The sequence below is a fragment of the Crotalus tigris genome, unplaced genomic scaffold (genome assembly GCF_016545835.1).
Source record: "Crotalus tigris isolate CLP2741 ecotype Arizona unplaced genomic scaffold, ASM1654583v1 scf7180000024506.7606697, whole genome shotgun sequence".
In the NCBI taxonomy this organism is placed as follows: Eukaryota; Metazoa; Chordata; class Lepidosauria; order Squamata; family Viperidae; genus Crotalus; species Crotalus tigris.
The window spans coordinates 1,029,162-1,052,295 of NW_024100678.1; the positions used below are offsets into that span (position 1 = coordinate 1,029,162).

At 41.7% G+C, this 23,134-nt stretch overlaps 2 protein-coding genes across 4 annotated transcripts in view; one reads left to right on the forward strand and one right to left on the reverse strand.

Annotated features, from left to right (window-relative positions):
- TMOD1 (tropomodulin 1) overlaps nt 1-2,896 on the forward strand; it is a 32,582-nt gene extending 29,686 nt beyond the window's left edge. For all 3 annotated transcript variants that reach the window (XM_039333613.1, XM_039333614.1, XM_039333612.1), the window contains one exon: nt 1,972-2,896. Coding sequence is in view for 1 of the 3 variants with exons in the window: in XM_039333612.1 (XP_039189546.1) it covers nt 1,972-2,036 (65 nt within the window). In the remaining 2 variants the exon portion in view is untranslated. The remainder of the gene's footprint in view (nt 1-1,971) is intronic.
- TSTD2 (thiosulfate sulfurtransferase like domain containing 2) lies at nt 2,453-22,105 on the reverse strand. Its single transcript, XM_039333611.1, has 10 exons — nt 21,956-22,105; nt 17,877-18,082; nt 16,474-16,781; nt 15,260-15,368; nt 12,414-12,539; nt 11,035-11,140; nt 10,511-10,629; nt 8,334-8,492; nt 5,505-5,643; nt 2,453-4,481 (listed from the first exon to the last, which is right to left on the reverse strand). The coding sequence occupies exons 2-10, from the start codon at nt 18,063-18,065 to the stop codon at nt 4,201-4,203; spliced, it is 1,536 nt and encodes a 511-aa protein (XP_039189545.1). The 5' UTR covers nt 18,066-18,082; nt 21,956-22,105; the 3' UTR covers nt 2,453-4,200.
- Nucleotides 22,106-23,134: the final 1,029 nt, after the last annotated feature.

Sequence of the window (23,134 nt, forward strand, 5' to 3'; positions counted from 1 at the left end):
TCTGACTGTCCCCTTGCACTTCTGTTCATAAGATTTCTCTAGGATGTCCTTTTATTCTTTGGAAATAGCTCTCTTATTGGAAGGAAAATACCTCCTATCTTCATGGTTGAATGGCTGTGATTCACTCTTTCATTCTGTCCTTGCTCTTCCTTTGTCTTCTGCTTATACTTATGCGATTGACTTTTGCAATTGAATATGTGATTTCAGCTAGGAACAATAGTTGCTTAAAAACAACCTTCCTCAATGTAGACAGTCCCAAAGGTTTTTAGCCCAAGCACAGATCATGCGGCTGTCCAACCAGGACTAGGCCAGATGAGGTTATATGATGTTCTCCAGACATCATAACCTCTCTTAAAGCTCATTTCTCCATTAGGGTTGCCTTTATTGTAATTCAGTCTGATTGAAAACAGGGCAGTGCTTATTTTTGTCAGGAAAAAACACCTGGTGTGTCTGTTTTGTGAAGAGCAACAGCTGGCATTTAACTTGATTTTTCTAACTAGGTGAAGATTTTTTAAATGTTTATTCCCGTGTACAATGATGTACAATGTCTACTCTAGACCTTCCACGATGAAAAAAAATTCAAACTGTTGACCCTTTCAGCCCTAAACCAGAGCTGCCTTTTGCACCATTTCTATTCGGTAGCAACTCTTCTAACTAGAGTTGATTTTCCCAAAACAGTCATAAAAATGGGAAACTGCAACCAGAGTTACTTAATTAAGAATCCAATTGGAACTAATTTCTGCAGAAATTTAGATGTGGAGAGAAGGGGTGAACCAAACATGCAGAGTTCAGTTTTCTTTTTAGTCTAATTGCAATGGACAGTTACATATTCCAGGCCAGGGTTTTTCAAACTGGGTTCTGCAGGGACGTAAACTGAGTTTTGTAGAACTAATGGGATTTTAAAAAAAAACTTTGCAAGGAGCAAAGGAAAAAAAAAGCTTTGAATACAGTGGAGACTAAAACATATGAAGAACGGCTGCGGGACTTGAGTTTGGCTAGTCTAAAGAAAAGAAGAAATAGGGGAGACGTGATAGCAGTATTCCAGTATCCAGTATCTGCCAATAGGAAGAGGGGGTCACGTTGTTCACCAAAGCACCAGAGGGAAGGATGAGAAACAATTGTTGGAAACTGATTAAAGAGAGAAGCAACCTGGAATTAAGGTGAAACTTCCTGACAGTGAGGACAATCAACCAATGGAACAGCTTACCTCCAGAAATCGTGGGCGCTCCATCACTGGAGAGTTTTAAGAGGCTAGACAATCACCTGTCTGAGACGGTATAGTTTCTCCTGCTTGAGCAGGGGGCTGGACTAGAAGACCTCCAAGGTCCCTTCCAGCTCTATTCTATCTGCTCTCACCTCAACAATGCTCTTCAGAGGCAGTAGTAGTAACACTGTCAATAGGACAGGGCTTGTCAGTTGACATGCAGCTGTTTTGATCAGGGATTCTGATTTTTTTTTTTTTTTTAAAGGAACAGGTTCTGCAGTCTGAAAATTTGGAAACACCTGCTCTAGACAGAGGGTATAATCTTGTGTGTATTTGCTTGTTAGTTTAGTTAACATAAGGATTACTTCTGATTTGATAGCTATAGCATTGCACCGTTGACATTTTAGAATCCTAGGAATTCCAGTTTTAGTGCTGGGGAAAGGATGTAATAGTCCTTAGTACTTCACAAAAATGTGTTTTCCAAGAAAATTGATTAGCCAGATAAGGGCGCAAAAAGAGCCCTGGCAATTAATTCAGCTTAGGGTACAGTGTTTTCGGATCTCTGATTTCTCTCTTTAAATATCCAACAATAAATTGGTGAGGTTTGTTCAAAGATGATTAGATGTTTTAGTATTCTAACTGTTACACCTAGGGTTACTTGTCCTTCTCTCTGGTCTTGTAATTCAAGAATTTAGAGTATTTATGGATCTCCCCATTTCTTTACATAAGAAATGTATCCTGACTTCAACTGTATTTTTTTTCCTCAGTGAGAAAAAGACGACTTGCAGACCTGACTGGACCCATCCTTCCCAAGTGTCGAACTGGGGTGTAGTTTTGGTTGTACAGATGTGTCTGTAAGCTTGCACTGGTTTATGAAGGTTTATGGAAGCAGAGCAACTGTGCGGTGATTTAATGCAGCTTGTTTTTTATATGACACCTTTGCACATGAAAATTTTAAATTAAATAGTGATTATAGGCAAAGGTCTTCACTATCAATTTGTAGAATATAACATCTTTATTTTTAAAGAATAATTCAAAGTTTTACCCTGTTAATCATAAGGTGTAGTTTTAGATTCTGGTGAAATATATCATCATTCGAAAATAGCTTGAAGTTATAATTAGATTACAGCCTCGTTTTTGTATGATTTGTGTGTGTGTGTGTGTGTGTGTGTGTGTGGTGTGTTCGCGTGCTCTGATATGCATGAGTAGTCAGTAACAATAAAAAGATGCAATACTGCTCTGTAAATGTAGCAGAAATGTTAAAAAAATATTTTATTTTCATCTTGAAAGAATTAGAAAGATTCTGCTAATTGGACAGCATTTTTATCATCCCAATATACATAATCACTTTAAAGACTTGAAAATTGCAACCAGCCAGCAACATCCAGAATCCTAAATTTCAACTGAGTATTTAGAATCATCTATGAAACTTAAAGCAGCTCACAGCCCTCCAGCACAAAAATATGTAAGGCCACTGTTTCCCTAAGCCAGGGTTTCTCAACCTTGGCCATTTTAAGATGCTGATTGGAGAATTCTGGGAGTTGAAGTCCACCAATCTGAAAGCTGCCAAGTTGAGAAACACTGTCCTAAGCAAGTCACAAGAAAGGCAGCTGCTGAATGAGATGTTGGTTATTTCTAATTTTCCTGAAGAACTGAAGTTAAAATATAGATTAAATCTGATAATACACATAAGAGTGCGTCAGGCCTCTTTATGCTTGCAAAGTGAATGTTTTTTGTATCGTGTTTCTGTTTCGCTATCTCCTAGCGACAATCTCCCTGATCTAACATGCTTTTGCAAAAAGCTACATGGGATATAATGCTCGAAAGCTTTATTTGAGGTTTTGGATTCATTCCAGTCCATTTGCTCTGCAAGAGCAAAGTAATGAGTACCTAGGCAAGATTTGCTAATCTCCCTGCACTGTTGATGGGGATACCTCTACTCACTGCACAAGTCTTCTACACTTCCTCGACAGAGGGTGACCTTACATTCTGCAGACGGTGGCTGAAACAGCTGAAGCTGTACAAATATGATTTTGCCTCTCTCTTGCCAAAAGAGGGTACCATTTGTTTTTATGTCTCCCACTTGACAGTGTCATATTCTGCCCTCTCCAAATGGAGATTAGAATTCCACAGCTAAGGGACATGGGGAATTTCCATTGATGCTCATAGTAGCATTAGAATCTGTAATGATTCAGAGTGGCGAGCATCCAGGAACATGCATGGCTTTAATCTTTGGACTCATTGTTCATCTGAAGAAAGATTGGGGGATTTAAAACAGCACAAAGGATGACATTATTATTATTAAATTATTATTATTATATCTCACCTTTGTGCAGTTTAAGGCGGTATACATAAAGCTTCCTCCTATTTACAGATAGGAGATCTTTTAAATACTTAACATGCCCTTTAAACTCTGAAACATCTCTTCCCTAAAACTGGGGCAAGTTTGACTTGTTTTATGGGAATTAAGGAGCAAAACGAGCACCTTAGACTTCTGTCCCTAACACTCCTGAAAATGGATCAAAAGGTTAAACCCCTCTTAGTCTAATTATATAATATTAGCAATCCTAATTCCTATGGCCCAAAGTGTAATCCTCAGGGTGAAAAAACTTGTCTAACGCTGCAATACAGACCAACTCGCAGTCAACAGATGATATCCCATTAGTTCCATTACTGATAGTCAGCAACATTCATAACTGGTACAGAATTCTATCCAACTTGTTAAAATTAATGGTGAATGCATTGTAGCCTTTCCTAATGAGTTGAGACCCATTTTTCTATTTTTTCATTGTAAATTAGGCCGTCCTAAAGCATCACATATTAGAACTTCAAGCTGTCTCGGTGAAAGACTCCAAATATGGTCAAATCTTTCCCCTCCATGCAATTTCTTCTGAGACGAATCCAATCACGCACTGAAATTTTGACTACAGCTGGAACTGAAGATTTGCTCAACTGCCCCACACAATTAACTCCCTCAAATCCCATTAAAACACATCTCAGAACTGGCATTTCAGACAATCATGAGGGAGTGTAACTTCAGGGGTTGTCAAATGGCGTTCCACGGGGACCCGTTGCCGGGTCCCTGTACATTCACATTCCTCTTTGAAGGTTTGTCCTGAAGGTGCTGAAGCCAGTGCAAGACCTTTCTCCTGGCAGAGAGGACAACAGGCTGTAAACCCTTTTTGTTGGCATCGCTGGCATGTCAGGACAAGTTGACGGCAGAGCTGGGTAGAGCAAAGACGGTACTGGTCCCAGAGTGTCCCACAGTAACGGCAAGCTGGAGGGGAGGAAAGCAAGCTTAGATTGCTTAAGGGAGCAGTTGTTTACGGTTACTGCTGACCCTATTTTTCTGATGATCTTAGGCAGAGCATGATTGGGTTTACACAGCTACCATTTACTATCCATGATTTATTCAGTAATCCACAATTGATTGGGATTAGTTGCGACAGCTAAATCATAAGTTGTGCTTTATGAGTACAGTGGTTTGAATCACACAGCACATTTAGCTTAAACCAAACATCCCACATTAGTTATTATGTACTGCATTTATGCCCCATTATTACTTTGCAAGTTCATGCTAGTCCTGAGAGGCTCCTCCTTTTACAGTAAAATCTTAATTTAATTGACTATTCAGAAGGAAGTACATCTATTAAATCCAAATGTCTGTTAAATCTGAATATAGGTCATCTGTATCAGCATACATCAGTGTAGCAAATTAACGTTAAATGAGACTGAAGAACAAGTAAAAAAATGCCCATTGTTTCTGAAGTCCATTAAACTCAGTATATTAAACTGAAGGTTACTATATTCCTACAACCACAACCTTGTAATGCAAATTAGTTGAAAAAGTATGGCTTGCCTTCATCTTCCAGTGATGGAAGGGCAGATATTTGATCTTGATTTTTTCTGGTCCAAATTCAACATTTTAAAACACTTGGGGGAAGAACAGTGTGCGACTTATGATGTACAGTATGTTCAGTCTGGGTTTTAATTGTGACTGAATTAAGATGAAATGTATGCCAGCATAGAGGATATAGGCAGCGAGTCAGTCTCTCATTTAAAAAAAAAAACCCTAAGTATGAAGGAAAAAACTCTTGATGCTTCCAAATAATTTTCCCCAACTAGATGAACTGGACTACAGCCTCTCATTAGGCGCAGCCATCTTGCTGTTCATACGAAGGGCAGCTAATTGAAGAAGGCTGAGCAGGAGGGACCCCCATCCTACAGTAGTTTGCAAACTACTGGCTTACAGGATGCATGCAGCAAAAGTGCTGCTCAGACTGGAAAGAACATACTTTACCTGAAATGATGTCGCTGTTTGAGGAAATGGCGTAACGTTCATCAAAAACAAAAAGCTTCCCTCTGTAGAACCCATCTGGAAATTCTTCTAGGTACTTGTGGATGCCACCTTTGAGATGATACACTTCTGTGCACACACCCTGGTTGAAAGCAATACCATATCCAATATAATTTTAGAACTTCTGAAAAGCCAACAAAAGATTCTATAATCTACAACCAGTCTGGTATCAGAATACATGGAGTATATCGCTTTGCTGTATTTATTTCATGAGCACATATAAGCCAAACAAGATGTGAATTTTCTACGTCTTTCTTCTTTTTCAACAACAACTGAGAAGTATTGGATTCTATATTAACTGACAGCAGAAGCCAACCTGTCCCATATCCCGAAAACTAACCTCTAGAACAGTGGTTCTCAACCTGTGGGTCGGGACCCCATTTGGGGTCGAACGACCATTTCACGGGGGTCGCCAAACAACACAGTCCGCCATTTTTCCCCCCTTTTCCTTAGCTGTGCTACTCCCTTTTATTCTATTGGCTTTTGAAAGCCAATAGAATAGAATCTCTTGAATAGAGTCTAATTCTATTGGCTTTCAAAAGCCAATAGGAATTGTCCAGGCTGTCTCTGCCCTGCTGAGCCCGCCAAAAGTCCCATTCTGCAAACGGTGCTGCACCAGTTGAGTAGTCCTCGACTTACGACCGGTTGAGTAGTCCTCGACTTACAACCGGTTGGGGGGTCGCGGCATTAAAAAGGTTGAGAACCACTGTTCTAGAATCATGCTAGGCCATTACCTATAAGCTCAAAGGCCTAGCTAGAGCAATGTTGGCAATGTGTAGACTTCAAATTACAGAATTGCTAGGAGAGCTAGTCTGACGCACTGGTTAAGGCATCCGGCTAGAAATTGGAACAGCGTGAATTATAGTCCCACCTTAGGTATAAAGGAAACTGGGTGATTTTGGGAGGCCAGTCCCTCTGTCTCAGACCTAGGAAGCAGGCAATAGCTAACCACTTCCAAAGATTTTCCAAGAAAACTGCAGGGACTTGTCCAGGCAGTCTCGAGGAGTCAAGATAAAAAAAGGACAAAACTGCTCTGTCAGTGTGGGTCATGTATATTTGTGACCTCACAAGAGTTAGTAATTCAGTTACATCTGGATTTGTTTTGAAGAGCTTGTTTTTTCAGAGGTTGACCCAGGAGTGAAAATAAAATGTTAAGATTGAACAAGGTGATGAAACTGCTATTAATTACAAAGATCTCTGAATCAAGCTCTACCCCTCCCCTCCTATCTAAAGAGAAAGGGAGACTGGGGAGCACAGATCTCCATGATATAAAACTCTCCCATTTCTATTCTTAAACATCTTCACCCCAATCCCCCAAAAGGGCCCTAAACATTTCAGCCCCACTGCATCATTGGGAAGCCTACCAACAAAGTAGGAGGCTGAACTGCCCCCATCAAGAACTCGCCTCCCCTTGAGCAGAAGAGTTCTCAGACACTAAATTAGACAAGATCCCAGTTAATGAGCTAGAAGGTCTTCAAGGACAGGTCACCCAACTGTAATGAAGGTAAACTCTGCATTATGTCAAAGAAGGCTGGGTGATGCTAAACAATACTAAAGGGCTCTGATTCAGATGTTTGCTCCTTAGCAGAATGGCCACCTGCAGAACACATTTTGCAGCAAAGGCCAGATTTACTCCATTTTTTTTTATCCTGTATTGAACAGAGGCATCTGTTTAATGCACAGCTGGATCCACAAAATTATGAAAGGATAGCTTTGATCTTTATCTAAACTGCAATGATTCATCCATTACAGGTTGTGAAAGAGCAGGTGCTCTTTTCCAGCTCTTTTTGAACAATTAATTAATTTAAATACTTCAGGCAATTTTGTGCAGGTTAAATCTGTGGTTATCTAGAGTCTGACTTTGTTCAGCATTATGTAACTGCCAGAAGATTGGACCTGCCGTGTTTTCCCGAATGTAAGACCCTGTAGTACTTTCTTTTGGGCTCTGAAGTAAGCTCTAGAACTAGGTTTTACTTTGGGCTGCTGAGTGCCAGCCTGCATGCTTACTCGGTGCTGCAGGCCCCAGGCTAACGGCGGGCGTTGCAGCTCTCATGACGGCTGGCCGCTTTTGGCCTCTACCAGCTGCTCCCGCCGGATCACCTTCTCCCGCCCGGCTGCTGCCCCCACAAAGTGAGGAGGCGAGGCAGGTGGCGGGGAGGTGGAGTTGCTTCCCGCTGCCTGCCAAAGCCGTGAGTAAGGTTGCCGCACCCCCACGCCCAGATGCCCTCACCTCCCACAATCGTTTTTTACTAACCTGCCTTTCAACTGCATTGCATTTCTCCGTTCGCTTCTCAGCCTTCCCCGCGTGTTTGTGGGACTCCCGGTAAAAAAAAAAGTTCAATCAGACTTTCTAACTTCTTGAGATCTCGCGAGAAGTTAGAAAGTCTGATTGACCTTTTTTTTTTTAGTCCCACAAACATGCGGTGAAGGCAGGCAGACGGTGGGATGGAGAGGGTGGGGCTAGTGGTACCCAGTTCCACCCGGCGACCGCTGGCAAAGAGCCCTGGCAGGCTGGCAGGGGGGGTGCTCTGGCTGTCACACGGAAGATTTGGGCTGACTCGCCCCGCCCTACACTAGGGCTTACTTTTGGGGTAGGGCTTATATTAGCCCCCCCCCTGAAAATCAGCTGGGGCTTACTTTTGGAGTAGGGTTTACTTTCAAGGAAGCCCGGTGGTAGATCTGCCAGGGAAACTATGAAGGCCTTGTGCAAATCCTGCTATTTCCTACATCTGAACAATTCCAAGACAAGTCCTCTCCCCTGAGGTGACTCACCTTAGACCTGAGGTAGGCTGAGCTCCGCTCACAGCGGATACCTCCTGTGCAGTACATCAGGACGCGCTTGCCCCTGAAAAGGTCCAAATTCTCATCGATGTAGATGGGGAAGTAGCTGAACTTCCTAATGTTAGGAGCCAGACAGCCTTGGAAATGCCCCTGTAATTTTTTTTTAATATAAAAAAGCATTACTTAACCTGTGATATTAAAAGATAAAATCACGAACAAATGCAGCTGTCATGGTACCATATTATCTCACTGCTGGATTTCTTCAGAACATAGAAAGAATGAGTTGGAAGGATATTATAGGATATCCAATCCACTCAGTGCATCCCTGACAAGCAGCCATCCAGGCCCTGGTTGAAAAGCTCCACTTAGGAACAAGCCACAATTGTTCTAGGCAGATGATACCATTGTTTAAGAAGAAACTGAATCACTTTCCTAGGATGCAGATTGATCAAAGCACTGAATAAAGTCCAGAAATAAAGTGACAAATTGCCCTGGATTGCACAGCAATGATAAACATGAATCAAGTATGGAAAAGCAAGGACGTCAGCCTGGCAACTAAATGCAGATTAGTCTGCATAATTTTGTTTCCTATAGTTACCTACAGTCCGGCTACTTTGGACCATGAAAAAAAATCAGACAAGAGGAAAATCAACTTGTTCAAGCTGTGGTGTTGGAATAGGTTCCTTGGATAACAAAGGAGACAAACAAGCGAGTACTGGAGTGTATAAAATCAGATGTATCACTGGAAGGCAAAATCACAAAATTCTACCTTACTTTTTCAGCCAAGCAATGTGCACAAACTCACTGGAAAAGGAAGTTATGCTTGAAATGGTCAGCAGTAAAAGGAAATGAGGAGGCCAAAAGCCAATGCATTCCTTTCTTTGTAATGTGTTGGCTCTTTCTTGTCCCCATTTCCAATACAGGTCCACTTTCTCTTTCTTTTAGGTATTTGTAGATCACAAGCACAATGATTCCTTTAGAACATTAACGTGCATAGCTCCTCATCTTAAGTACGTAATTCCCAATTAATTACGATAGAGTCCAGGTGAGCTAGAGTGAATAGTTCCAGCCCTGCCTGTAGGCTGAAGCCTGGTATTTTGATAGTTCTTCCAGTGCTAATTGCTGACCACACACTTCTCCTTACCCCATCAAGCAGCTCAGGACACTTCTGCAGCGTTCATGCTGAAGAAGTGATAGTATAGTACAGTGTTTCTCAACCTTGACACTTTTAAGGCATGTGGACTTCAACTCCCAGAATTCTACAGCCAGCATTGCTGGCTGTGGAATTCTGGGAGTTGAAGTCCACATGCCTTAAAATTGTCAAGGTTGAGAAACACTGGTATAGTATCTTTCAGCATCCTAGTAGCTCTCCTCTAAGCCCAGACTTCTCCAAATCTCTTCCAAAGTGTAAACCCCTGAACCGAGCATAGTATTCTATTGGTATGTGCCATCAAGTTGGTTGTGACCACAAAATCAGACCTTCTCCAGGATGATGTCCCCATTCCAAACTTCCAGCAGTGCATCTATTGTTGTTGTAATCAAGTCCACCCTCCTTGCTGATGTTCATCCTCTTTCCTTCTACCTTTCGCAGCATTACAGACTTCTCAATAGTATTCTAACTGTGATTTAACCAATGCGGAGTTCAGCAGAGCACTCACCTATCATAATCTGCACATAATGCTATTATTAATGCGGTTCAAGATTATGCTGGTCTTTTTAATTGCTATATAAGACTGGAAGACTACTACTATTCTTAGATGCAGCACACATACGCTGCCCCCAAGCCTGTATTAATGCATTCAGTTTTCCCTACCAGATGCAGCTTCTCTCACACTACTGCTGGATATGACTCAGTGTTTAGACCTAACAAGGGAATTTTGTTTTGCCCGGTACACAGTTAGCCAATCTTTCTTACTTGGTGTCATCTACACAGCTGATAACTATATATTTTCATTCATCTTCAAAATTATTTAAAAAATCAGTTTTTAAAAGACAGGTTATACATCTCAAAGTTTAAAAGGGAGGAAACAGACAAGGTACTGTTTAAAAGCCTCTTAACATGGACATGTATGTGTCATGCACGTAAGTTCCTATTATGCATTCTTACAATGTCAGGTGTGTAAATCCAAAGGAGGCAACAACAACACACCCAGATTAAAGCTACCTACTATTTTACTTTCATAGAAGTTCCTACAGTCCAGCAAAATTGTATCCATCTGGGCATCACGACTCTGAGAAAGGTATTTCTCAACTTCTGCATGAAACTCCTTTGGAGCCAAACGGATTCCTACCAAGAATTAAAAGACATTAAGAAGATACTGTAAGTCACTACAGTGAGCCAAATGTGCATATTTAATACACACCCCCCTCCTCAGCAAATCCTACTTTATTCTAGAAAGTTTTTTTCTAAATAATTGTATACTAGACTTCAAATATGAGTGTAATCCTGCTCTGCAGCTGCTATTTTGGTTCCTTGAGGATACGGCCTTCCATTTGATTCTTGTAAAGCACAACAGGCTTAGTTTCAAAAGGGATGAGTTTGGATTTCCAGCAAAAATGTTCTGCGTTTTCCATGTCAGCTCATTGGCTGGGAGGAAAGAGGATGGACAAGAAAAAGGAGTGGGAAGAAGGGAGAATCCAACCCTCGACATTAAAAAACAAAAAAACTGATCATCTATGATCAGTTCCATACCAGTTTCTTTGTAAGAGATTTTTTCTGGGTGAATCCCCATAGGCACTATTTCTTCAAACACACCAATTCGAAGATCTGGAAAACAATGGGCTCCTCCTACACTGGTCTGAGGAATCAAGGGAAGGAAAGAAGCAGTTGCAAGAAATGTTAGTTTCCATGTTGGCTTAAGACGATTTATAATCTTTCCTGCCCCATCATCCCTCTCTCTCATCTGCCCCAATCCCCTGGAGATCAAAGGTGAGAAATCCAGTGTTTATGAAGTCCACCTGCAGCTTAATTTAGTCAAAAAGATTTAGAAGCAACCCTCTTGAATAAACCTTCGACAAGGTTTGGTTTTCTAATTTACTCATCCTGTTTGAGAGTGAAGACATTTAATAGCAGCTTTCCTGAAGGGCACAATTGCCTTGGGGATACAGAACATGCTGCCCACAGACCCAGCACAGTTCACTAAGCTGTCAAGTAACTTTCCTCCCTCGATAAGCTAAGTTTGCATGCATTCCAGATGAAATTATCTCAGTAGTTTGGCTGGCTCCTTCTTGCCAAGGTAGGGTGTGGAGTGGGTGAAACCAGGAGGAGCACACTTGAGAATGATCCCGTAGAACATCTACACACAAAACTAAACTTTAGGTCCATATTTCTTACATAATCCTTATCCACCGGAAATGCGCTCTAGTTTTTTTTCTTGAAGATGAAGGATACTTCTCTACCCAGGAAAAGGAAGAGGGAGGTCATTGCCCTCCTCCTTTTCATGTCTGCAGAGAAACATCACAAGATGAAATAAATCGTACAGGAAGCCAAAGGCCTTTCTCCATTGCTCCATTTATCCACCTCAATGGTAAGAACATACGTGGTCAGAGAGCAGTAGTTCCCTTCCCCCTAACTCCACCTGCTGACATCAGCCTCTTAGCATATAAAGCAGTGATTCTCAACCTTTCTAATGCCGTGACCCCATAATACAGTTCCCCATGTTGTGGTGACCCCCAAGTGGGTGTGGCCACCAATAAGAGGGAGTAGGACAGCTAGGGAAAAAGGAAAAAAATGGCAGACAGCATGATTTGGCGACCCCCGTGAAATGGTCATTCGACCCCAAATGGGGTCCCGACCCACAGGATGAGAACCACTGATATAAAGAAATATATCCAGCCCTTGGACCTTATTTAGCAGAGGCAGAGGACTCAGATACGGGCCTGAAATTATTGAAGAAAACAGGTGGGATTTCTTTTGACATCTCTTGGAACGCTATAGGACCTGGGAGAACTCTACATTCATACTGCATAAAATTTTTTCACAAAAGCAAAAGTTTTGGGGGAAGAAAGGTCTTTAATCAAATGGTCACTGTTGGGTCACCAGACAGTCAGATTGCTTTGTCTGTCTCTCACCTTGAAATCTTCCTTTGTCAAAATGTCTTTGAAGAGGGGATGAGATAGCATTGCATCCATATATAGGTTAGTAGATGTCCTGCTTCCACCTACAGTTCCATTAATTCCTTCTGAAGCAATTCGAACCTAGAAGCCAAGTAGGGAGAGTCATTACAAGATACGCAACAAAGGTCTATCTAGATAGAGGTAGTCCTCGACTTAACGACAGTTCATTTAGTTATAACGGCACTGAAAAAAGTGACTTATGACTGTTTTTCATACTTACAACCGTTGCAACATCCCCATGGTCACGTGATCAAAATTTAAATGCTTGGCAACCGATTCATATTTATGACGGTTACAGTGTCCCGGGGTCATGTGATCCCCTTTTGTGACCTTCTGACCAACAAAGTCAATGGGGAAGCCAGATTCACTTAACAACCGTGTTACTAACTTAACAACTCAGTGGTTCACTTAACAACTGTGGCAAGAAAGGTTGTAAAATGGGGCAAAATTCATTTAACACTTGTCTCGCTGAGCAACAGAAACGTTGGGCCCAATTGTAATCGTAAGTCGAGGACTACCTGTGTATTCAGAAGGGATCCTAACAGAATCCACTAGGACTTACCCGTAGGAAAGTATGCACAACATTTCAATTATGCCCAACCTATAATTTGTTTTTGTTCAACTGCATCTACATTTAATCCAAACCAAAGGCAACATCAAAAAAGGGAGAGGCTTAACATATTCTTAAGAATTATCTTGGGATTGTCTAACTGCAACCTGCTCTGCATCTGTGTTGGAGATGCTGACTGATATTTGCTTCTGAGCTTGATTTGTAGGAAACACTTTAAAAACAAAAAGAGCTCTCTTCCCATCCACCATGAAAAACTTGTTTTGAGGCAGCAAAATAACACCCAGGAGTCATGTTACCCAAGAAATATCTCTGCTTCACTCTGAAAATGAAACAACATTTTGAAAGTTGCAAAAATCCTGCAAGATCTTGTTAGCTGCTGAAATCCTGCAAGATCTTGTATAAGATGTATGTATTCCCTTGAGATTTTGATTATTTATTGGTTTGCTTAGACCAGGGGTAGGCAACCTTGGCTCTTTTATGACTCATGGCTCAGGAATTCTGGGAGTTGAAGTCCATGAGTCATAAAAGAGCCAAGGTTGCCTACCCCTGGTTTAGACAAATCCAGTGCCAGAAAAGACTGTGAACCTGTATATCTCAGCCCAGGGAGAGTTAAGCGATGCCCTGACCTCCCTCTCAGTACCTGGAGGCTGTTAGGGGCTGGATGGGGAGCAATGGGTTGAAACAAAACCCTGGCAAGACCGAATAGCTCTGGGTTTGGGGTTATTTGGCCCATGGAGAATTGCCCCCCTTTGGTCTTGGATGGAGTGGCACTGCCCCAAACAGACCCTGTGTGTAATCTGGGAGTTCTCCTAGACTTTGTGGCCAGGAGGGCCTTTGCGCAACTGCAGTTGTGCACCAGTTACACCCTTTCCTGGACCAACAATGCCTACTTACGGTCACTCATGCCCTAGTCTATTGCAATGCGCTCTACATGGGGCTACCCCTGAAAAGCATCTGGAAACTCCAATTGGTGCTAAATGCAGCGGCCCACATGGTTTTGTGCAGACCTCAGTGTGCACATGTATCCCCTCTCCTGAGATGATTGGTTGGCGATTTGCTTCTGGATGCAATTCAAGATGCCGGTTGTCACCTTTAAAGCCCTTCATGGCTTGGGACCAGGTTATCAGGTCTCTTGCCGGTCACATCTACCCGATCCATTAGAGCAGGGAGGCAAGGAATATTGTGGGTCCCATCCCCTAAGGAAATACATCTGGCGGGACCCAGAAGAAGGGCCTTCTCCGTGATGGCTCCCTCCCCCTGGAACATCATCCCTCTGGAAATTAGACGGGCCCCCACTCTAACACTCTTTCAGTAGGCCCTGAAGAGGCGGTTCTGCTAGTGGGCCTGGGAACCCAGAGCAGAATGGAGCCCATTAAATGGCTGGTATGAATTTGTGTTGTTGCCGGGGTGGGGGGTTATTATTTTATTATTTTTATTTTTATTACTTTTATTTGTATTTCTTTTACATTGAGCTTTTATGTCCTTTTAAGCCAGCTTGAGTTGCCATGTGTGGGTATGCGGCAATATAACATAATGTCCGAAAGTGAACAAGAGATGAGTCAACATCTTGTTCTTCCAAGATTGTTGTCAGGGATGATTCTAGCCAGGGATTTAGATTATTTAGATATATATTATTAAATATTATTTAGATAGGCCAGGCTGCCTATCATGATGATGATGAAGATGATGATTTGTTTAAACTATACCTGGTTTTTCTCCAAATAATGGTGTTTAATATAACTAACATTGTTAATATATACAGGCAGTCCTCAACTTACAACCACAATTGAACCCAACATTTCCATTGCTAAGCAAGGCAGCTGTCAACTGAATTTTGCCCCATTTTATGACCTTCTTTGCCACAGTTGTTAAGTGAATCACTGCAGTTGTTAAGTTAGTAATACGATTGTTAAGTGAATCTCGCTTCCCCGTTGGCTTTGCTGGTGAGTGCCACCCTGGGACACTGCAACTGTCATAAATACATGCCAGTTGCCAAGTGTCCGAATTTTGATCATGTGACCACAGGGATGCTGCAATAGTTCTAAGTATGAAAAAGGGCCATAAGTCACTTTTTGCAGAGGCGTTGTAATTTTGAATGATCACTAAAAATGGTTTTTAAGTTGAGGACTACCTGTAGAAGACAAAATAAAAACAATTAACTACAATTTCAATTAAAACTCAGATTATAGAAGAGTTATTATCAAAAAGGGGACAGTGAAGAATCACTTACCTTGCCAGTGAGATGCAGATGCTGACATAAAGCCTTCTGCCACATACAAAGTCCCACAGGATCTGTTACCTCACAGTAGCAATAGTATAGCAAAACTTCCCCAGCTTCACTAAAAAGAGGGGAGGGAACAGTTAACGTCCAAATTCTATATTTGCATGAATAAATGTACAAGCCCTTAACAGCTTGGTGCTAGTTTATTGCCTTGAGTCTGCTTTCGGTTTTTGTCTAGCCTCTTGATTTATGCAATGAAAAGAGCCATGTCATAAGCACTGAATTATTTTTTACTTTGTCTGGGTATCATATCATTCTGCAAAACTGTATTTGTGTGCATGAAGGCATATGCACACACACGCACAAACACACACACACACACACACACACACACACACACCTCGTTTTGAACCATTCTGCCTCTCCTTCTCATACCTGGCTTTGAGATTTTTCAGCAAATCATAAACAAGTCGATACACACTAATTACAAATGTTATGATTACAGACTGAGTTGGAGAAACAAAGAACGTAGTCTCTCATATAGGGAAAGTATCTGTGAAAATGATGGGTCAAGTTGTTGTCACCTCCTAAGTTTTTGAGAAGAAAACTGTGCAGTTCACCTCTCAGGTCAAACTATCTTGTTGGCCCCTCCTCCACCTGACTTTGTCTCTGAGAAAATGATAATGGATGGTAAACCGAGTATACTAGGAAGCCCTTAAGAGGCTATTCCTGCTTCCATTCTCCCATCTCCACTTCTGATTCCTTAAATGAGGAAGCTGAGCTTCATAAAACACCAGACTTTAGATGTCCAACTCTTAATTACCTACCAACTGTTAGAGATTCAATTTTGTAACCACTTATCAAACTCAATTCAAGAAACCATCTCTAACCCTTTATAGTCATCCATGACATTTTAAGTGAAGAAGCAGTTTCCTTAAGGAACATGAAGGGATATAAATGGGACGTGTAAAAAGCCTACAACTAAACAAAAGACTACCAGTCTTTTGGTGGCAGTGATAATTCTCAAGAACATGGAACTGATGATCCTCAATCATGGACAGAAGATTTTAAGTCTCTCTGTGATCAGAGGTTTCCTAGATGACAGGTGATTGATAATCACCAGCAGAGCAGAAGACCATCAATCGTTAGGAAGTGGGATGAGTGAAGACAGAAGAAAGTGAACAGATTCACCCTAGCTCAAGATAAAGATAATTATTTCTTACCTTTTCATTTCATTAGTATCAATGTGACTTATATCTGGGAGCTTGTAGATCACATCCTGGTTTCTGTCTAGAGTCTTGCTGGGCCTAGATGTTTCATCCACAGATGCAGGATTGATTCCAATGCCGGCCATCTGCTTTAAGATCACAGATGCTTGCTGCCCAACGTCACCTGAATGTTGAGAAGCCACATGTCTGTGAATGCCAGTCAGATCTTTGAAAGTCTGTTGGCAGCATCTCCAGGAAATTGCCCTTTGGCAGGCAGGCATGTCAACTTCCACTTCCTTGGCTTTCACAAAGAGAGCAAATGCCTACAACAGCAAAGCGGGGGGGGGGGGGAGGAGGGAGAAGTTTAAGAGCAAATATAATTGCGTTATCTGAGACTCAAAACCTACAGGACAGCCAGCAGAATGCTGACTAAGCAAACAGACAGATGGCAAGCCTTTTAGTTGCCTTGGTTTATCAACGCTTATAGTTTTGAAGTTGTCTAATTAAATTAATTAGTGTTATATCTACTTATGATGTCATTAACAAACACAGATAAAGATACTGGTTGGGAAAAAAAGTGAAGAACCTAATCAGTAACTATACAATGTTATTGTGATACCAATTCTCTTTTGTAAATTCCGGTCATGAACTTCTCTCTATATACCATCATGTTCTAGCGCAGTGGTTCTCAACCTTTTTCATGCCGTGACCCCCCCAACCGGTCATAAGTTGAGGACTACTCAACCGGTCGTAAGTCGAGGACTACTCAACTAGTGCAGCACCGTTTGCAGAATGGGACTTTTGGCGGGCTCAGCAGGGTAGAGACAGCCTGGATAATTCCTATTGGCTTTTGAAAGACAATAGAATAAAAGGGAGTAGCACAGCTAAGGAAAAGGGGGAAAAATGGCGGACTGCGTTGTTTGGCGACCCCTGTGAAATGGTCGTTCGACCCCAAATGGGGTCCCGACCCACAGGTTGAGAACCACTGTTCTAGCGTAACCAAGAAACAAAAATCTATGATACTGTACTACCTGTCTCTATTCCTGTTTTTTTTTTTTAACCACGTCACAAATAGGAATCTTTAATCCTGGCTATAAAAGGAGGATTGCAGTGCAGGTAGAGGGCAACACGTCCCTCGCTTTTACATGCAAACTCCCCCTTGCAACCTCCTCCTGTTGCTTTGCAGTCAAGAGAACCTCCAGTTTGCCAGATACATTCTGGTTACTCAGGATTTACTAGTAATTTGGATTCGGATTGGTAGAGCAGAAACTGGAATGCATCTGAAATGATTTGGCACATCAGTCGTAACACTAAATTCAGAATGACCATTTAAGACTGGCGTGCAAGCGGGATGAACAAACTCAGCTGTACAACCGTTTTCCAGTGGTAACAGACACAGTCAGCAACAAGCCAAATACCTTCTTCTTTGCAGAGGCGTATTTCTTTTTGGTGCTGCAGTCTACTTTGGTCTTGAGATGGCTTTTGGGTGGGAAAGGAAGGTGGTCTTTCAACTCAAGGTCTGCAGAGGTGAAGAGGCAAACTTCCACCCCATCATCTCCATCAGGCAATGGCAAAGAGATCATTTCTACGTCACAGCAGCCAGGCATACGTTTTTCTCGGTGTCCTAAGGAGCATCGTTCCAAAATAGGGATTTATTAACAGGACATGCAAGGAAAATAAAACAAAACCAGGAAATAATAGACCTGCATGAGCATTTCCACACCAGGTCTTAAAACTGGAACTGGGATCAGCTTCAGAGCTGCTTGATGGCAGATCAGTAGAAAATACCTACAGGTAGTCCTTGACTTAAAACAATTTGCTTAGTGACCGTTCGAAGTTACAAGGACACTGAAAAAAGTGACTTATGACCCGTTTTTCACACTTACGACCATTGCAGCATCCCCTAGTCCAGGGGTAGGCAACCTTGGCTCTTTTATGACTCGTGGACTTCAATTCCCAGAATTCCTGAGCCAGCCATGCTGAGGAGAAAGGGAGAGGTTTTCAAGCTGAGCCATGCTGGCTTAGGAATTCTGGGAGTTGAAGTCCACAAGCCATAAAAGAGCCAAGGTTGCCTACCCCTGCCCTAGTCAAAATCCAGATGCTTGGCAACTGGCATGTATTTATGACAGTTGCAATGTCCTGGGATCATGCGATCACCTTTTGTAACCTTCTGACGAGCAAAGTCAATGGGGAAGACAGATTCACTTAACAACGGTGTTACTAACTTAACAACTGCAGTGATTCACTTAACAACTGTAGCCAGAAAGGTCATAAAATGGGGTAAAACTCACTTAACAACTGTCTCGCTTAGCAATAGAAATTTTGGGCTCAGTTGTGGGCGTAAGTCAAGGACTATCTGTATCTATATATATTGCTAATTCTGCTGCAATGTAGACTAAATCAGAGCAAATCTACTTTTTTCCCTTGCAGCATGCATTCTATTGCCCCATTAATAGGAATTTTGACCTCCATCTTCAGTGACCCACAAATGGAACACCCTGCCTTCCAGCTTTTTCCTTTTGCTGTAATATGGTTTCCTGCATTTGAGATTCAAAGCTGAAAAGATTGTTTCCTCAATATTATCTGAGGGACCGAGGACACATGAGGCTAACTGAGGAAGCTGAGAACCCAGTTGTGAACCCATTCAGAATCAGCCTAAAATTATTCCTACCATATTTATTGGGGGGGGGAGGGAGGAGAAGAGAAGGAATAGATTATTTCCCTAATAATTTATTTTCAAGTGAAATCCTTTACTATAAGTCTGAACAACACAAAATACAACTTGCTAAAGTTTAATAATTATTATGCTACAGAATAGAATGTACAAAACAAGGCATACAAGATGAAAAAAAATGTATAATTGAACTTGCATAATGGTTTATTTTTAAAACAGAACTGCATCTTAAATTTGCTGAGAATATGGCAGGTGTCTTTTTCTTTTATCCTAAGCTGCCTTTGTGGAGAATTAGGCTGAAGTAAGAATCATTTTCATTTCTAGTAAATATAAACTTTTTTCCAGGCAGAAGCCGAAAATGGTATATGCCAAAATTAAAAGGTAGAGCATCTGCAGATGCCTCAGACACAACCTGAAATTAGACCTACCTGGTAGCCTAAAATATAGTCTAATTTCTCTAATTAACACTTGCCATTTTACTGTACGTCTGTGAATGCTGAGCTATACCCTCTGTTTGAAATACTCACAAGGTCACAGGGGAGATTTTTTAAGCCACAGTTGGTCAAGATCAATCTGTCCTCTGAAAATATAGGCCTTACTTTTAAACCTTATCCATCTGCCTTATCATGATTATCAAGTGGTACTGATAATGTTACTGGTCTGCTTTGCAGGATTAATGGAGAATACTATTATATTAATATTTAATTCAGAAACAAGCTGTTAGGCTGTTTCCTCAGCTATGATAACTGATATTATTCTTTATCTAATATCTTATGCAGTCAAGAGCTGCATTTTTGCTCCTTCATGTGCTGGGTAAATGTAGTTCCTGATGGTAAACATCTTAAGAATATTGCCAGTCACTAGTCTGAGTCACACCATTTGCTGAGCCATGCTGAAGTTAATTGAATCTGAGTTTATGCAACATATTAAGCAATAAAGGTTTTCTTTTTCTTAACACCATATGCAATCTCAGCCATCTACTCAGAATTTTGGTTTACCTATTCTAATATTACGGCCAGTAGATATTTTGCACGATATCCTGAAGTACAGACAGTCCTCGACTTACGAGCACAATTGAATCCAAAATTTAGGTTGCTAAATGAGGCAGTTGTTAAGTGAGTTTTGCCCCATTTTATGACTTTTCTTGCCGCAGCTGTTAAGTGAATCACTGCAATTGTTAAGTTAGTAACACAACTGGTGAGTGAATTTGGCTTCCTCACTGACTTTGCTTGTCAGAAGTTTGCAAAAGGTGATTGCATGACCCCTGGACACTGTAACCATCATAAATATGAGTCAGTTGCCGAGTATCTGGATTTTGATCACGTGACAATGGGGATGCTGTAATGGTTGGAACTGTGGAAAATGGTTGTAAGTCACTTTTTTCAGCACCTTTGTAATTTCAAATGGTCACTAAACAAATGATTGTAAGCAGTGGGGGGATTCAGCCAGTTCGCACCACTTCAGCAGAACCGGTAGCTAATTTTTTTGTTGCTCAGATCCAGAATGGACTTCCAGAAGTGGCATCCACACAGAGAACCGGTTGTTCACATATTTGAATTCCACCACTGATTGTAAGTCAAGAACTACATGTACAAACTTATCAAATTGTATTTTACCCTACCATGTTCTAAGAGCCCAGCCTGTGAAGAGATGTACACTCAGAAAATGAATGGCAATTCTGAATGTTAAAGCAGGGTTTATCCCATTGCATTTGAAGATACTAGGAAATGCACTTAGGAGTGGCTGCATATAAACCAGAGCAATTACTTTTTACAAGTAACACTTGCACTTTTCATCTCAATCCAGATCTCCTGAATCTATGAAATAGCTGGCAAAGCCATCTTTAGCTTTTCAAGCAATTGCTGTTTAGTTCCTTCAGCACCGACAAAATACCATCCGAAAAGTTCATTTCTAGAATTGGAATTACAGTGTAAGCAACTAGGAATGGAACTACTAAGAATCATGAAGTCCTAATTCAATTTTTGTTTGAAATACACTTATTGTGTGATTCAGTCAAACTCTCTTCTGTGACACAGAAATAAAAACTCTGTATGACCATAATATCTTTTTATGGCTATTTTAAGAGTATGTTCATCAATGCCTTGGATTTTCTTATTAGACTTCAACAGCCACCCATCTCACATATGTGATGAATTCTTATATGATTATTACCACACTGTATTGTCAACACTGTAGGAAGACTGCATTACCGTTTATTGTAGCAAAAATAAGTTAGTTAGTTATTCAAGACTACTGTACCCAGTTTCATTAAAAAGCACATTTTTTTTTTTTCTGAGCTGTACTCTACCTCAGATGCAACTTTTGAAAGGGGCTACTAGCTTCCGATTCCGCGTTTTTCAATCTCGGCAACTTTAACCTGTGTGGACTTTCACTTCCAGAAATCCCCAGGCAGCGTTCTGGGAATGCTTTAAAGTTGCTGAGATTGAGAAACTCTGTGTTACGTGGCTGAGAAATCCGTTTTAGGGGACACGTGTGCACTACTTTTGCCGGTCGACTGAGCAAGGAAGTTAACCGCGGGGGCGCATATTCCAAATTAAATTCGTACCTAACGAATCCTTGGGTTTAGAGGGGAAGAAGGAAAAACCAAAGGAAGGCGGGGTACAAGTTTTGGACTTTTTCCCAGCTGCAAGCTATTTACTGATGTCCCGTTCAATTCAACAGAAGCCATTAAGAGCCCAAACCAAGGCAATCGCCTCCTGGGTTGTGCTTCTTCGTCTTGCGGTTTTCTTGGCATGCAACCCCGCTAGATTTCTGCCTCCGTTTCTTCTTCTTCCCGCTCTTCCCCCAGTTGCCCTTTTTTACCTCGACAGGCGCGGTCGGTGCGCAGACCCTCCCTGTCCCGTTCCGTCGCTTCTTCCTCGCTTCCTTGGCCGGCAGCTGAGTTGGCTGACTCTCTCTTCGAAGCGAGAGCATGGCTGGCTGCTGGCTCCCTTAAGCCTTTTACTCCGCCTCCTCCTGGAAACACTTCACTTGAGGGACCGCCTGCAATTCTCAGCCTGTTTAGACAGGACTTGCAAGGAACGCAGAAATGGTTTGGCCGTCCCAAAGATGTTTTTCATACAGCCAGTCGCTTTGATTACATGGGTAATCTTCCTCTTCAAGCACAGCTAGTATTGAGATTTTAGAGAACTGAAGTATCATATAAGCATTTTAATTGTTAAAGTGTTGTAGCGATTAGGAGGCATGAGATACTGATCATGCTTATTCTTGGACCAGGAAGCCCTGCTCACTGTCACTTCTTGATTGAATTAATGCAACAGACTCTACTCTGCTCTTGAAGACTAACTGGAAGCTTTGGTTCAACCAGAGTGCATCAGCACAAGTATAGGCATGTTGTTTTGCCCATGTAAAACCAGTGCTGCACTTGTTTCCAGTAGGTTTCCAGGTGCAATTCAAGATGCCAGTTGTCATCTTTACGGCTCTAAAGGGCCAGGATCCCTCAGGGAATCATTTTCTACCAGGTACATCTGTACCTCCCACATGCTTCCATAGGAAGGGCTTGTTTCAGGTCCTGTCTTTTACATTTTCTCATCTTATGAGGACGAGGAAGGGGCTTTTTCTGTGGCTGCCCCCATTTGAATGATGTTCAAGCCCACTCCCACCCCACAGCCAGAAGCCTACTGGGAGCCAGTGCTGCTCACACAACAATGGTGTTACACAGATATACAACGTATGTCCACTACTGCCATGTCACTACTACCTTCTGGACCAAATGTAGCTTCTAACTACTCTTCAAGGGAGCCCCATGTAGAGTTCATTGAAATAGTTCAATTGGGAGGTAACTGAGAAGTACCCCCTATCTAGGAAAGGGTGAAACTGGAGCACATGATGTACAAAGGCTCTCCTGCCTTTGAGCACCTGCTCTCTGAACAGGACCCAAGATTCCCAGAGAATTCCAAATTGCACACCAGCTGAGACTAGGGAAGTGTCACCCCAGCCAGAATTAAAGATCTCAATTCACCAGATACAGGTACCTTAAAA